The 16,927-nt window shown below is 35.1% G+C and overlaps 1 protein-coding gene across 8 annotated transcripts in view; it reads right to left on the bottom strand.

The window, feature by feature from the left end:
* The window catches only part of PARD3 (par-3 family cell polarity regulator), an 823,714-nt gene that overhangs the window by 338,091 nt on the left and 468,696 nt on the right, over positions 1-16,927 (bottom strand). For all 8 annotated transcript variants that reach the window (XM_036242174.1, XM_036242150.1, XM_036242158.1 and 5 more), the window contains exons 8-10: positions 7,839-7,964; positions 5,882-6,252; positions 1,573-1,712 (exon numbers count right to left, since the gene is read on the bottom strand). In XM_036242174.1, coding sequence (XP_036098067.1) covers positions 1,573-1,712; positions 5,882-6,252; positions 7,839-7,964 — 637 coding nt within the window. The remainder of the gene's footprint in view (positions 1-1,572; positions 1,713-5,881; positions 6,253-7,838; positions 7,965-16,927) is intronic.

The raw sequence follows: 16,927 nt of genomic DNA, 5'->3' as shown, positions 1-16,927 counted from the left end.
ATTGTTAAAAAAAAAAAAAAAAAAAAAGTCTTTGTGATATGTTGAAAGTAAAGTAATTATGTGATGAAAGAGCTACTAAAAAATCAAGTAAGAACTTTTAGAAAGAAAGAAGGTTGTAGGGGGTGCAGATTCAGGGAGAAAAAGAGGTCTGGGAAAAAAGGACAGACATTTATTTTTTGGACTTAGAGGCAAAGATTCAAGTCCCACCTGAGACTCTTACTAAATAAAACAAACTACAAATACAAACTTGAAATAATAACTCCAGTTGACCCTTGAACAACATGGGTTTAAACTGTACAGGTCCACTTATATACAAATATTTTTTTCAATTAAGTACAGCACTATAAATGTATTTTCAATTCCTTCTGATTTTCTTAATAGCATTTTCTTTTGTCTAGTTTACTTTATTGTAAGAATACAGTATACGATGCATATGACAGGAAATATGTATTTATGTTACTGGTAAGGCTTCTGATCAACAGTAGACTACTAGTAGGTGAGTCTATGGGGAATCAAAAGTTACACTTAGAATTTCGACTGCACGGGCATCAGGGTTGTTCAATGGTCAATTGTACACAATTTATACACCAAGAATAAGTGGTCCTTTATAGAAACAACACCTTAAATATAATTTGTACTCAAACCTTTCCTTTTATTTAGCCTCTTCTATCAGTATCCGTTTAAAATATGGTGTCACATGAATAAGAGAAAAAGAAAAAGAGTAAGATTTAAGTAATGTAGGCCCAAAATGTAGACATGCAAAAATCCAGAAGTTATTCCATTGCTCCAGTAATTTTCAGGAAATCTTTAGGAGGGCTTAATCTGGAGAATTCAAAACAATGTATGAAAATACAAGAAAAAACAGTCACTTTATAAAATGTACGTTAACACTAGAATTTGAATACTTATTAATATCTACTGATAAGAATACAGAAGTATGTTTTCTGAAGAAAACACTAAGAAAAAAAAGATGATAAAGTATACTTTCACTCAATGTTTCTCCCATTTATTTCCATATGAACGACATTCACACAAACAGAAATTCTGTATATTTATGTATGTCAAAGACATTTCCAAAGACCAGTGAACTGAAACTTATGAGGTACAGAAAGGAAATTTTGAAAATGGTTTCCTTTTTTCCTGACATTTGATTTTTACGTCTCAATTCACTTTCCATGCTGCCATTTGAAAGTGTCCTGTTTCTCTCATTAAAATACACTGTTTCATTTACTTCATTTGTCTTTGTTCTGATTACAAAGTAGATAACATTTCTACATTGCCAGACATAAATTTAAAGCCATCTAGAAATATAATCTCATAGGCATTATACTTACATAATTTCAAAATGTTATTCTACCTCATAAACCAAATGTCTGAGTATCTAAAAATTTGAGTACACTAACCAAAAAAGGTACTTCTCATCAAATAACATGGGAAAATGTAAAAGGAAAGCAGAAATGCATTGTTTTGTGATGCATACTTCTAGTAAAATATAAGTTTCACTTTTCATAAAAGTATTTAAAAAAATAATCTTTCAAGAGTTATGTAACTTCTGACTTGAAAGTCACTCACCTCTATAAGTCTGTCTCCTGCCTTCAGTCGACCATCTTGGATGGCAGCCCCCCTGGGGAGGATGTTTTTCACATAAATTGGAGCTGAGCCACCTATTGTTACATCTCTAGAAGTGATGCTGAATCCTAAACCTTCTGAACCTAAATATATAGCAGAAAAAAAAAGTAAATAAAATGAGATGTTTTGAAGTTCACAAGTACATTATACATTAAAAAAAATTGTTATTACTACTCTCTATACCAACTTAACATTTTGTAACTTTCACAACGACCTACATTTTTTCCAATACTATAAAAATTGTAACAGATTTTCAAAACAGACTAAATTCTGAAAGGTTTAAATGGTAGACATATCAAAATTCATTAGAGAAAAAATAGGAATCTATCTAAAGACAGATTAAAGGTAATACAAATAGGTTTGCCAAAAATTTTTTAATTGGCCTAAACCTTTGGTCATAAAAATAAACTTAATGTCTTTATGACAAAAAACAAAACAAAAAAACTTCTGTTAAAACCCATAGTACCTCAAATAGCAAATATTATTGTGGAATATGGTATTCAGATTTGACAGGTAGAGGGGAAGAGAAATGCTCGGGGAGATAAAAAAGAAATTTAAAAAAAGAGAAAATTTTCTAGATACAGATTACAGAATCTCCCCAAATGATAATTAGTAATAGCAATTTACCAACAGGATGAAACCTATGTTTGTCTAATTCTCTTCCAACTCACCTAACTCTGACCATGTATATTTAAAATGAAATAAAAACAAGGCAAAATACACAGTAAAGAACCCATCACAGATAATAGCTGCTAAATCTGAGAATCACCATATCGTATTTAAAGGCACTAAACTTAATGAGGCATTTAAAAATCACTGTGCTGGTTTGTATAATTTAATTTCTAAGTTCTTTGTAAGCTTTCTTGGCAGGCACTCTTACAAGTTCCGTACAGTGTGAGAAAGGTTTTATGTCACTGGAACCACCATACAATGAGCCAAGAAAAATGTGACAATGACAAATTTCTAATGAATCAATGAACTTTTATAACATTTATAATAATGATTAATTTCTACTAGATGTTTTAAAAAAGTTACTTAAGATATTAGGTTCCATGTAAGATAAAATGATATTAGAATAAATGCTAGGCAAAAATTTGTAAGTCATTCATTTGATGCAGTGCTCAGTAAAATATTATAAGCAACCACATATATTCTTTAAGTGAACAAACAAATATGGGTAAATAAATATGAATGAAAAAGTGGGTTAAAGAAAAAACATGAAGAAACAAAGAAAGTATTCAATAACTATACCTGCAACAAAACCTACTGTAAATATTTTCAAATTCAAACAAAGCATTCATTTACTGAAAATCTGAAGTCACTTTAATATGCCTGGACTGTTAATTTCTTAAGTCTTCGGTGCTGAAGACTTGAATGGCATAATGTCCATATGAAATTTTCCTAATTATTCTGCTGGGACTTTTCCATATGTCTCTATGCTTTCATGAAACTCAATGACTTGCAATAATATTTATTAAAAAAAAAAAATCTAAATTACTCTCCTTTTACAATATTAATTTGTATGAATTATAAAGACTGACTGAACCTTTATATTACTAAAGTATCAGCAATAACCCCTAGATCTGTAAGCTAAAAGTTTAAGCAATGACCTTTAAAAGAAAGAAAAATAGATATCAATTTTCATTTAGCAAACAAAATATTTTACACTGACTGACTGAAACAGATTACTGATCTTCTCTTCTGACTTTATTAAATAGCTAATTTCTACAAAAGAGCAAGGTATTTGAGAATGTCAAGATGGCAATAAATATTAAGAAATCATAATTATGGAAGCAAGTACATAGAGGTTACCCTTCTTTGTGACATTACATGACATAGTTCCAAAATTATGCCAAAGAATCATTATATTGAAGGCTTCTCTTTTTAAGTACTTAAATGATCTCAGTTTATGAAGAGCTTCTTTGAAAACATGTCACGTCACTATGACCTGAATTTAAAGCTTAACATTGACATACCCTGTTTTTTATGTACTTTATTAAAAATTTTAAATGTAACATAATTGGTAAAAACATCTGTTAACTACAATGAAAGCTTGTTCAATTCTTATACAATCATTATTTAAATAGCTGTATTTAGTACCAATCAAAAGCAATCAGCATTCTTCACTCTTATTTATAGTAAACTATTTTTATATAAAATATTTATAAATGTTGGCAGGAATGCACAGGCAGTTTCTACCTTTTGTCATATATTCTCACAGTCAGTAAATTAAAATCAAGATAGATCTATATGGCCCTGCTTGGTTTGGCTTAGTGGTTGGAGCATGGACCTGCAGACCAGAGTCCCAGGGTTCAGTTGCCGCTAGGGGCACATACAAAAAAAAAAAAAAAAAAAAGATCTATGAAGCTTTATAACATTTAGATTATTGAAGATCAGAAAAATGTTTAAAAGAAAATCATTGATCATTGTTTCTATTTTTCTTATGTTGACTGAGCACATTCTTTCTAAATTAGCTTATGTAAAATATAATCATAGCTTTTCAACTACTAGTAATATAAAACTTAGTTTCCTTATTAAAAAAAGATTATTTTAATGACAAATAAAATTTCACTTTATTTAAAACATTCATATTATAAGTTGCTAAAATAAAAGAATTTTGTGAAAAAGTATAACTAATTAAATAAATATGCCTCTATCAGGGGGAAAAGGCAAAAATATTTATGAATAATATTTATGACAGTGACCAAGTAAAATATCTTTCCTTTGTTGAGAGATCCCAAACAGAATTTTATCTTTTATACAAATCTATTTGTGTTTCTTGGTATGTTTTTGCTTAAAAACTAGGGCCTGTCATTTGACTAGAGAAAAAGAAAGAGGATCTGCCATTTCTCATTTAGGAATGAACAGAGCTAAAAGGGGTTTATGCTCTTATGACCCTGTGTTTGTAATGGGTTTCAAAAGTGGAGTGAAGCTGTCAATTCCTGATCATATCAACCAAGTATCTGGGGCTTAAAAGCCAAGAAACCAGAAATAACGAACTTGTGGTTCACATAAAGTTCAATGAAAGAACATAGTTTAGAAAAAAAATAGGAATCTCAGAGCTTACAAACTTGTAAACCCTACCCCAGATGGAAAGAAAAATTGTCTTAATGTCAAGATATGGAAAGTTCTAGTAGGAAACGACTGCTATCAACAGCCAGGTGACAAGGAAACCACTCGACCTCCCTTGGGTTCATTTCCATCTAATTGCAGGAATTGGTTGAGCTCATAAAAAGAGGAAGATTTTTATAATGACACAATTTTGAAAGACCTAATTTAAAAACATATCAAAGTAATCAGCTAAAATTGATGACTGATAGCAAAAGTGTATCTCAATGCCTGGAGAGGACAGCAATTGGAAATCAGAAGTCAAGTCTAGCATTTGCTTTAAGTCACAGATCCTTTACACAAGGATCCATGGTCTATGGGACAGGTATACTTAAAGAAATAAGTTGAGCCCTGGCCAGTTTGGCTCAGCGGTTAGAGCGTCGGCCCGCGGATCAGAGAGGCTCCCACTAAGGGCACTTACCTCGGTTGCAGTTTGTCCCCCGCCCCAGTTGGGGTCGTGTGGGTGGCAACCACTCGATCGGTCTCTCTCACATCGATGTTTCTCTCTCTCTCTCTTCCTCCCTCTCCCCCTCCAGCTCTATCTCAAGATAAATGCAAAAACGTCCTCGGGTGAGGATAAAAAATTTTAAAAACAAAAAAAGAAATGTTGATATAAGGTATATGTAAAAAAGAATTAGCAGGGCCCATTATAATCCCCGTGTCCAGAAAGAGAAGCAATGTAATATTACAGAACAATGGACTAGCTTCTCCTTATTCTACCAGAAACTACTGACAGTGTTAAAGGAATCTATCACTTCTTATCACCAGAATGACAAGGCTGAAATGAAGGACCTCTCTTAAGTCCTCATCAAGTGGGATGATCAAAACAGTCAAATCCTCATTATTGTTTTGGGTTTGAATGTGACAACCGTGAAATCATTTTCCTTCACTGTTAAAAAAATTTCACTGCAGTAGTAACTGCTACCTTCACATAAAACTTATTTTTTAAAGCCTTATTCTCTGTACATTTAAATTTTTATATAGCTAAATGAATCTGAAAAGTATAGAAATTCATTTTAAATACTTAAAAAAAAATCATTACATCACTTCTTTTACATGATGGGATAAAACTTAGGGTGCTTTGGGTTAGTTGGATGAGTTTTACAATAAATTCCATAAAAAAAAAACACAAGATAGGTTGTACCTTTCTTAAGCTGGATATTCAGCCTCTTGCCTATTTTTTTGGTGTTATAACCACTGCTTATACTTGTACTAAATATACTTGGCGGAGCTGCTGGTGGCTTCCCAGAGGGCTGTGTATTCTGAGGTAGTCGTGGGTGCGAGTCCATCTGCTCGGCCTGGTGGGTCAGTCTGGGTGCTCTCTGCAGTGCCTGAAGCCCTGCACTGGTCACACTTCTGTTATCAATATACTGGCTCTCAGGGCTGAAGCGGCCTGAATAGTAATTGTTCTTCTCACTTTGGGAGAGTTGTTCATACTGCTCTTTATTAGCTGCAGGAACCACATGGAACCAAATGATGGGTGTACGCATAGCTTGACGAAACATATGCTGTGCTCTGGGTTTGAGAATAAATAGAAAATTAGCAAATCAAGACTGTCAGACTAGAGGATATTATGAGCTTAATTAAGTATACTAATTAAGCAATAAGAAATGACATACTTTGCTGAAACTGAAAAACAAAATTCTGATATCCCATTTATCAATCAAGTTTGTAATCTCTGAGAGAAGCACAGCTGTTTCTCCAAACATAAATTTCTCATATTCTAAATAAAAATGACAAGATTATCACAACTACAGATATAATACTGTGTTCTGAAAAGTAAATCATTAAATAACAGTTTTAAGTACAATGGAGGTATTATAATTTCAATATTAATAGAAATTAAATACAACCTCTTCTCTACAACATTATCCAATATCACTTTTAAAAATTATAAGAATGGCCTGGCCTGTGTGGCTCAAAGGATTGAGCATTGTCCCATGGACCTAGAGGACCCAGTCTGATTCCCTGTCAGGGCACATGCCTGGGGTTGTGGGCTTGATCCCCACTAGGGGGCATACAGAAGGCAGCCAGTTGATGTCTCTCTTATTCACACTGATGTTTCTCTCTCTCTCTCCCTTTCTCTCTCTAAAAAGTCAATTAAAAAATATTTTTAAAAATTATTAAATATTTCCTTACAGGGGACCATTTGAATTTTTAAATAAATGAATATGCTTAGAAATATACCTAGAAAACAACAGAAAGCACATTATGTATCAGCAAAATTAATTCAAGTCTATGTGTGTAAAAATCCCAAGAGCACCAATGCAGCCTCAATGACTCAATGTTAGGAGTCGCTGGCCCAATGCTACTCCATGACTGGCCTGGGAAGTTGATCCGTGTCATGCTGACTGCCCAGTCCTTATGATTTCTATACACTCTTGCCTTGTTTTATAAGAACTGGACAACTGTATCCTTTCAATTGAATAAGGACACCTGAATTGGGCTAAAGAATATCTGAGCTGACCACATGTTGTATTAAAAAAAGCTGTGTCTGCCCTGGCCGGTTTGGCTCAGCAGTTAGAGCATCAGCCTACGGTCCAGAGAGACCCAGGTTCGGTTCCTGCTAAGAGCACGTACTTCAGTTGCAGTTTGTCCCTGACCCTGGTTGGGTCGTGTAGGTGGCAACCACTTGATGTGTCTCTTTCACATCGATGTTTCTCTCTCTCTCCTCCTCCCACTCTCTCTGAACGAAAAATGGAAATATATCCTTGGGTGAGGATAAAAGAAAAAAAGCGATGTCTGCTTATTTGTCTTTAGAGACATTATGTGAAAAGAAATTGGAAATGTGAGTTATAGTATAATACAACTGGTACCTTGGTGAATTTTCCAAAAGGTGAGGAAGTAGCAAAACTGTAAAGCCTAAATTGGGACCATAATATTTTAAGAAGCACTCTACCAGTCAGAGGGCATTTTAAAACACAGTCTCATGGTAGTAATTAGCTAGAGTTTGATTAAATGTTTAAAAGCTACGTAAAGCAGAAAATACATCTCTCCAGTACAAAGAGAGAGATCCCAGACTTGTGGAAAGCATGCCGCTAGGCTGCACTCCATCACGCCTGCAGCACAGAAGCAGAGCAGTGCCACCAGCACACACTTACTGTTCAAATCTTCTATTTCGAAGGTCGCCATCATTAATCCTGACAATGCAATCATTCTCATGAAAAAGATTTTCTTGTTCGGCTTTACCACCTTTCTCCAACCGTTTAACTAATAACCCCAGGGTTCTGGAACATTAAGAATGCAAATCATTACACATGTAATATTTCGACCATGTACAATGTCCCACCGCTTTAATGCTAGTATAAAGGGGTATATTACATTGCTATTTATACATTGTAAAACAACAACAATGAAAAATTAAATTAGTATAAACGATGTGTGGAAAGAAAATAATTTCTGGCTTGTCAGTTTTATGTTTCTAAAACAAACTGTATACTTTTCTCTATGCCTAAAATGCTTCAAATAGAGCTTGCCTGATGGTTCAGTGGACATCGCAGTGTGGAGCATGGATGGGCATGTGTTTGTGTACAGGTCTGGCAGATTTCTGTTTTCCACCAGCTGGTACACGGTTGCTGGCAACCCTACCTCCCCGTGAAAGTACAGGTAAGGAGGAAAGGCTACCGCAGGAAGCACATTGTACATTTGAGAAGCAAAATAGGAAAGATTTAAAATTAGAAATATTTAAAAATAGAAGAGGTTCCATTCTTTGCATCTGGATTTTATAGTACCTAATATTCTGAATTTCAAAACTTGTTAGATCTCCCTAAAGTAAGTAATTTGTTGCCATCATTCCTATTTGAAGAAAAGCAGTAACAGGTTCAAATAATACCACACACTCAGCTCTTCAATGTGTACACAAACTTCAGGCTGAAAGAAAAGCCTGAATGAACTTTTAGAGACCAATATGGAGGGGAGAAAAGTAAACATTACTAGTGGATGTGGTCTAGAACACTAACTATTTGACTGACAGGAAGGACATTATTCATTCCCCAGAACACACAGCAAAAACTTTATATGATTACAGATAAGGAATAGGAATCTTTACCTAGTTCTAATGCTGTGATTTACTTAATGGTCAGCATAAGTTCTATATCATAATCATGTTAAAGTTTTTATGAACTTATTTTTGTCCTGTCCAATGATTTTTTCTTTCATAATCCTAACATTTAGAGAGAACAAAATGCCCATATCGATACTATAATTTAGAATCCTCCATAAATTAAAGTTGAAGACACCATCATTTCAAATAGTCTATATATTTTTCAATAGCATACACTTCACAGTAACCTAAACGTCTTTCCAACAGACATATACCAAAGTAGTTTCTTTTACATAAGTGTTGTTTGTTCTGTGGCCATTGATCTCACTCCCGTTATTGTTACTAACAGACAAACCTCATCTCCACAACTGCATTGTAAGCTGCTGAAAAATGGAGAAGATGAGATTCAGCAATATATACTCAAGCACTTAGCTAGTAGTAAGGTCTTGAGAAATTACAATGGAATGAATGGGTGACTGAGTATAGCTGAGGCAAACAAGTGTCATATTTCCAATTAGCTTTTTGCAAAATAGAATACAAGTGATATGAAATTGAGACTCAGATCCTCTTTTCATGAAAGTGTCATTTATACAAAATATATAATTGAACTGAAATAAACTGAACTGCAGCAAAGGCCCTTTTCATTTATTTTGCAGTTCAAACTTGTTTCATGAATATTTAGTCATCATTTAACTTCATTATAATTTTTATTAATAAATATAGTAAAGAGGCATTGTGTTTTACTAGGGCCAAGTCTACCAACTTGCAAGAATAATAAGAGGAAATGAGATTTAAATTGCCTACTGTAATTTTACCATATGAGGATTAGCATATACTAGTGTAAGAGTCTAAAAGTCCAGTGGCTGATGAAAACAGTATTATATAAGTGATTTTTAGTTACTTACTACCATATATTGGAACTAAATAAATATAAAAATTCTCTAAGCTCAAGGTAGAAATAAAGTATACTGACATTTTTGCATGAGCAACTTAACTGTCTGAGTCTGTATTTGGATGAAAGAGATTTCACAATATGCCACACCAATGATGAAGTTATTGTTAAAATGTCAGCATGCCTACAAACTATGCTTATGCTTCTCTATTGTTCTATTGTTTAAGTTGTTTCTATGTGCAATTGAACAGTGTTCTATCAGAGGAACCAATTAAGATATATCTATGATTCTGTTCAATGGGACAAAACAGTATGAGAAATCAAATTAAATCCCAATTACTGATAATAGTGCAACAAGCAAAAGACATTTGGCCACTTTAAGATCAAAGGAAAAGGTGACTTAGCTACCATAGGCAATCATTACATAACCACAAATGCAGTGCCACACTTGTTGCTACATGCTGCCTCTAAAGTCCAAGACCACTTAAAAGAAAAAAAAAAAAAATACAGCTCTAGCTGAGGGGCTCAATTGATTAGAGCGTTGCCCTATACACCAAAAGACTGTAGGTTTGATGCCTGGTCAGAGAGTATGTGGGAGGCAAACAATTGATGCTTCTCTCACATTAGTGTCCCCCCCCCCCCCCCCCCCGCCCCATCCCCTCTCTCTAAATATCAATAGAAACATATCCTGGGATGAGAATGAAAACAAAAACAAAAACAAAAAAAAACAGTTACTGCAGTAAAAGAATACACACTACCAAGAGTCGCCCAGTTTTTAACTAGTGAAATCATAGTTAAAATATTTCCACAAGCAAAAGTAAGCAATAATTATATTTTTATATATTCTGAAATAGCTTGTGTATAAGTCCACAGATTTTTATAGAAATATATGTAGACTATATATAATAGAAATTACTTAGCAGTTAACTAATACCGATAATCTAAATTTATAAAATTATAGATCCTTTAAGTATTTATGATAGATCCTTTCAGTATTTATGACAGTTTAAAATAATATGACTTGGAAATCTATAATTTAACTCTATAGGTGGCATGAATATTTTTCAGATGAATAGGTCTATGGATTTATATTCATCTAGATAATCATTTTCCTTTTTAAATTTATTTTTTCTTTCTGGGAATCACTCTAGATGATAATCCAAAATAAAAAAGCATAACATGCTTCATTTATTGAATGGCTTGTCTTTCTGAATAAGCTCTCATATGGCCAAATGCATCAATAATACTAACGTACAGCAAAAAATTACTATAAATCATAAATAAACTACCATACTTACATAAAATATAACAAAGGTTTATCAAATAAGGCTTTAGAATTCAACGTGATTAAAATGGTCAAGAAAATCTCAGAATCCTATTTCTCAGCACAAGAGACAAGAGAATGGATGGTGGGGGGAGGGCGGGCAGAAGAGGAAGAATTTCACCTTGAGTGACATGGTAAGTGATTAGGGAATGAGTGAACAGACTAAATTAAGAAGTTAGCAGCCTGCTGATTTCTAAGTACTTGACCACACTATTAGAATCATTCTCTAAAAAAGAATGGATTAATTTAAAACTAGCACAATCTGCAAAATTATCTTATTTGCTTCACTAGGTGAAAATGATTATAAAAGAATGGGGATGAACTATCAAAAAAACTTGACAAGAGAATTAAACTGATAACATAACAGCTAGACTGAGAATGAAAAGTACCCTCTGAATGGGAAATCATTGGGAAGTAACAATAGATGCTTTCATCAAGCTTGAAAATGTGTGTGGGCAAGAAGAAATATTTCCATACCTCCCCCATTCAATTTAAAGGCATCTCAAATGGTATACATAATTAAAAACAATTAAGGTATATATTTTGCAGATTCAAGAAGCAACTAGAACTTGATCTGAAATAATAAAGAATTGACTACTTATAATGTTGTGGTTCCTGTTGTGGTTCCTGTAACACTTAGTAGAGAAAATAACTGAAGCTAATGAACTTTCAGAACATTTTGGCATGCCAATGTGCTGGAATACAGAATACTTTCTCACCTTGGCTATTACCAGAATTTCTTATTAGGAGCAACAATTTTCCATCAGAAGAAACCACCTTGCAAAAAATAAGAGACGGGGGAGACTTCTGGTCAAGATGCTGATGTAGGTAAACGTGGTTCTCGCCTCCTCCCACAACCACATCAAAATTACAACTAAACTACAGAACAACCATCATTCAGAATTGCCTGAAATCGAGCTGAACAGAGGTCCTACAACTATGAAATTAAAGAAGCCACACTGAGACTGGTAAAAGGGGCAGGGCACAGACGGGCTGGTACCCATAATTTCTGGCTGTAAACCCAGTGGGAATTGAGGCTGAGGCTTCTAGAGTCCCAGGCAGTTCCTCATAAAGGGCCAGCGCACACACTTACTCTGACTTGCTGCTCCTGGGCTCCAGTGCAGGGGAGGCAGCTTGAAAGGCACCAGAGACATACAGGAAGAACTGAGTTGGTTGGTCATCAGGGAGAGAGCTGGAGAGGCAGCTTTCTCCTGCACAGACCTGCTGATGGAGGCTTTTGTTCCTTTGATGGGCCCTTCCCCCACAGGCTGGCAGACAGACGCTATATATGGGACTTCAACAACGCGGCTCACACTGTTTGCCCTGTCCCATCTAACTTTCAGGACCACCCAAGCTGTTTCCAGCGGCTTTACCATAGGATTGTCCAGGTTTGGTTCCTGCTTCAGAGTTTTCTAAATTCTTTCACACAAACAGCATCTGGCCTCAGAGAGCCTGATACCTCTCGCTAAGTGGTCTTGGGCCTGGCACTAGAAGCAGCCAGCCTTGGTTCACAGCTTGGCTTTGCCTGGGCACTCCCAAGCCCAGCACAAGAAACAGCCATCTGTAGATCACTTTGTAGCTTATGCCTGGTGGCCCCAGGCAGAACACAGGCAATGGCTAACCTTGCCCCAGAGCCAGCACACCCACTGGACAGCTTCAGACCATGGAGAAGCACCACCACCCAACCACTTCTACAAGCATCACACTCAAGGAGTAGAATCAGTATATACTAGAGCCCTGAAGTTAGTCTGGCTCTGAGTGGTGGGCCCCTGCACAGTTGATCATCCAAGGTACTCAGAGGTCAGTGGTCAATGGGCACAGCCAGCTGATCAGCATAAGGAAATCCCTCCCATTGACATGCCAACAACAATAAAGACTCAATTGCACAGAAGAGTGTAGAGTCCACGTGAAGGGTATACCTTGAGGGCCCAGCTGGGGTGATCAAGAAGTCTGTGCCACTGGACCCTACAGGAAACTTAATACAATAGGCCACCCTATGAAGACTAGGAGACATAGACATTTTACCGAATACATAGAAACAAACACAGGGAGGCAGCCAAAATGAGAAGACAAAGAAACATGTCTCAAACAAAAGAACAGAACAAAACCCCAGGAAAAGAACTAAATGAAAAATGGAGATATGTAACAGATGCAGAGTTCAAAACACTCATTATAAGAATGTTCAAGAAATTTAGTGAGAATCTCAAGAGCATAATAAAAGTCCAGTAAAAAATGAAGGATGCACTAACTGAAATAAAGAATAATTTGCAGGGAATCAATAGGAGAGTAGGTGAAGCTGAGAAGCAAACCATCAATTTGGAATATAAGGAAGCAAAAAACACCCAATCAGAACAGCAAAAAGAAAAAAAGAATCCAAAAAATGAGCACAGTGTAAGGAGCCTCTGTGGCAACTTCAAGCGTGACAACATTCACATCATAGGGATGCTAGAAGGAGAAGAGAGAAAGCAAGAAATGGAAAACCTATTTGATAAAAATGACAGAAAAAGTCCCTAACTGGATGAAGGAAACAGACATACAAGTCCAGGAAGCACAGAGAGTCCCAAACAAGTTGAACCCAAAGAGGTCCACACCGAGGAACATTATCATAAAAATGCAAAAGGTTAAAGTCAAAGAGCGAATCTTAAAAGCAGCAAGAGAAAAATAGTTACCTACAAGGGAGCTCCCATGAGACAGTCAGCCAGTTTCTCAAAAGAAACTTTGCAGGCCAGAAGGGAATGGCAAGAAATATTCAAACTGATGAAAAGCAAGGACCTATAATCAAGATAACTCTATCCTGCAAAGCTATCATTTAGAATCAATGGACATAGAGTTTCCCAGACAAGGAAAAGTTGAAGGAGTTAATCACCAACAAACCAGTATTATATGAAATGTTGAAGGGTCTTCTTGAAGAAAAAGATAAAAAATATGAACCATAAAATGGTAATAAATACATGTCTATCAACAACTGAATCTACAACAAAATGAACAAGCAAAACAGAAAGAGACTCATAGATACAGAGAACTTTTTGTTTGTTGCCAGATGGGAGGGGTATTGGGGAGAAAGGCAAAAAATGTCTCTAAGTATTAATTGATTATTAGACTGAGGAATCTCAAAGGGAAGCAGGTAGGGGGTCCAGGAAAAGATAAACCAAAGAACTTTTATGTATATATGCATAACCAATAGATACAGACAAATAGGGTGGGGAAGGCAGGAGGGGGATAGAAGCAGAGAGGAGGGGCTCATTGGGGCAGAAATAGGAGGGATATCTGTAATACATTCAACAATAAAGACAAGTTTAAATTTTAAAAATTATAATAATAAGAGACAGGGGAGAGGGAAAACAGGAGCTCAGTGAACTCTACGTGGGGGGAACAGTCCAGGAACAGAACCAACCACCCAAATGGGCTGTGCTGACAGAAACAGGAGAAAAGATTTGGTGTACAGGATACTGTGGCACAGCAGATTTATGAAGATGTGTCCACAGAGTTTCAGGGTTATGTGAAACCTCCTTGACCTCCCATTGAATCTAATGTAAACCCAATGTGGCACATATACTGTGTGAACAAATAAATATTTTTTTTCTTGTAAATCTGAAACATCTCCAAACATACTCCTCTTCTGTTTTCTATACCTTTTTCAAAACTGGAGGAGGGATCCTATATCCACCATGTAAAAATCTCACTTCAGAATAACTTTCTTTAAAAAAAATGCAAATAAACATATTTATTTTAAGCCTTTCCTCATGGCTTTTGAATAATGTTTTTTACAAAATATAATGCAAATTCTCAAAACAGGAAAAGAAGGATAGAGTCACAGAAAGCAAGCCACTGAAATACTGCATCTTCGCACATGATTTTGTATCTATAATCAGAAATTTAACTGCTTAGATTATATTAAGGATCGCAGCACTACATTTTTACAAGTTTCACTAATTATACACTTAATTAAAGCAAACTCAGTCACACATGCTAAAATTTTCAATTCTAAGTATAAATTACAACCAATGATAAAACTAAAAATAAGTAATGAATATTTTATTGACATCTCATTTGGCTGAGCAAGTATGAATTTTGCTTTGATAATTCAAATTCCCACAACTGCCACACTGCTGTTAGGGAAATGATCACAATTCATCTTAATAAAAACGGGCACAGTATAAATACCACAGATGTGGTGGCCAGAGTAGAAATGGACAGAATGGATCCCATCAACCAGACTCTCTCACCTCACTGAGTACGAAACATGAGGGGTCAGCAATTATATACAGTTGACCCCTGAGAACCACAGACACTCTCTTAGATGACACAAATAGAAAACAAATTTAGAGGAATTACAAGTTAAAATAGTATCTTGATTATTAAATTTTTATATTTAATGGATGAGATGAAATAGACCAAAAAAAAAAAAAGAAAAGGGTAAATAAAAACAGAGACTTTTTACCAGATTAAGGTAGAAATGACAGACATCATGCTACTACATTTAAGGAAGATTTATCTAAGTATAAAGTACAACTTTCTCTAAAAAACAAATTTATTTATTATGGTCCTTTATTGGAACAAAGAAATCTATAGCTGAGAACGTAAAATTAAAATCTTTCAGACAAAAAGCAACAGATTCAGTAAATAATAATTAAATTGTTTTTCACTAAAGTAATTAAATTAAAACAGAGTGCGCAAAGTTCAAGAGCATATATTTTCTTTTAAAGGTAAAATTCAATTTTAAAACTCTACAGTGAACTGAAACACACAAACTTCAAATAAAGCTTTCTTTAACACCTGAAGTAGAACCATAGTATTGTACTGTATTCTTTATTAACATATGTACGCAACTAATTAAAAAGGTGTATAATGAGATTCTCAAATTTATGATATAACAGTAAAACCTCATATCAGATTTATGAAAGAAGGGACAAATGATCATTTTCTGCTATTATATACACTAATAAGCACCTACCTAGAAAACCAGACCACAAAGAAATAAGGAGGGAAATTTAAGGCACATATAATAAGATAAAAGGAAGATAAAAATAATCCTTTTTTTTGCTTTATAAATTAAGTTGACCGGGCTGACAATGGTAAATCAGATTGTAGAAGTTTCAAGTGTACAGGTAATGTATCATAAAGCACATGATATATATGTCAAATACATGGTAACAAGAAGATCCTCACTGGGTAATGGGCACACAAAAATATCACTCTTGTTAGCTGCCACTGCCAAGTACCATGCTAAATGCATTTCGATGTATTTAATAATTACATGTACTTTCTTATTTAAACCATACAAAGTCATAGGAGTGTCTCATCACTCAGCTGTGAAGACTGAGGATAAGTGAAGCTAACTTGCCCAGGCCACACTTACTAAAACTACAGAGCCAAGTTCCATCCAAAGATATCCTTGGTCTCAAAATGTGGACTATTCCTAACAATCCCTCTGTCACTAACATGGTAATTCAGCATGTAATCAAGTCAGTTACTGATTGACACAGAGAAATAATACATTTCTAAATAGAAATTCTCAAAAGAAAATGAACATTTTGTTTTTGATGTGGTACAATGAATAAAATATAGGTTAGTTGAGCTAAAAGTTAGGAATAATATGACCATGCTAATCTTAGGAGAAGAAGCCAAACTCAGGTTTTGACTAAATAATTAAGCAAATGAGTATGGACTTCTCAAGACCTTCCAAAGATATTTGCTAACTACTTTTGTAGACAGGCTAGTTTGACGACTTTATAAAAACTTCAATTTTACCCTGGCTGGTTTGGTTCAGTGGTTAGAGCATTGGCCCATGGATGAAAGAATCGTGGGCTCGATTTCAGCCAAAGGCATGTACCTCGGTTGCGGTTTGTCGCTGGCCCTGGTCGGGGTTGTTCGAGAGACAGTAAATGTGTCTCTCTCACAGTGATGTTTCTCTCCCCCTGCACCACTCTAT

This window comes from Molossus molossus, unplaced genomic scaffold (genome assembly GCF_014108415.1).
Source record: "Molossus molossus isolate mMolMol1 unplaced genomic scaffold, mMolMol1.p scaffold_m16_p_1, whole genome shotgun sequence".
NCBI classification, from domain to species: Eukaryota; Metazoa; Chordata; class Mammalia; order Chiroptera; family Molossidae; genus Molossus; species Molossus molossus.
Note: the sequence above shows the minus strand (reverse complement) of the source record. Positions and strands in the feature narration are given on the sequence as shown.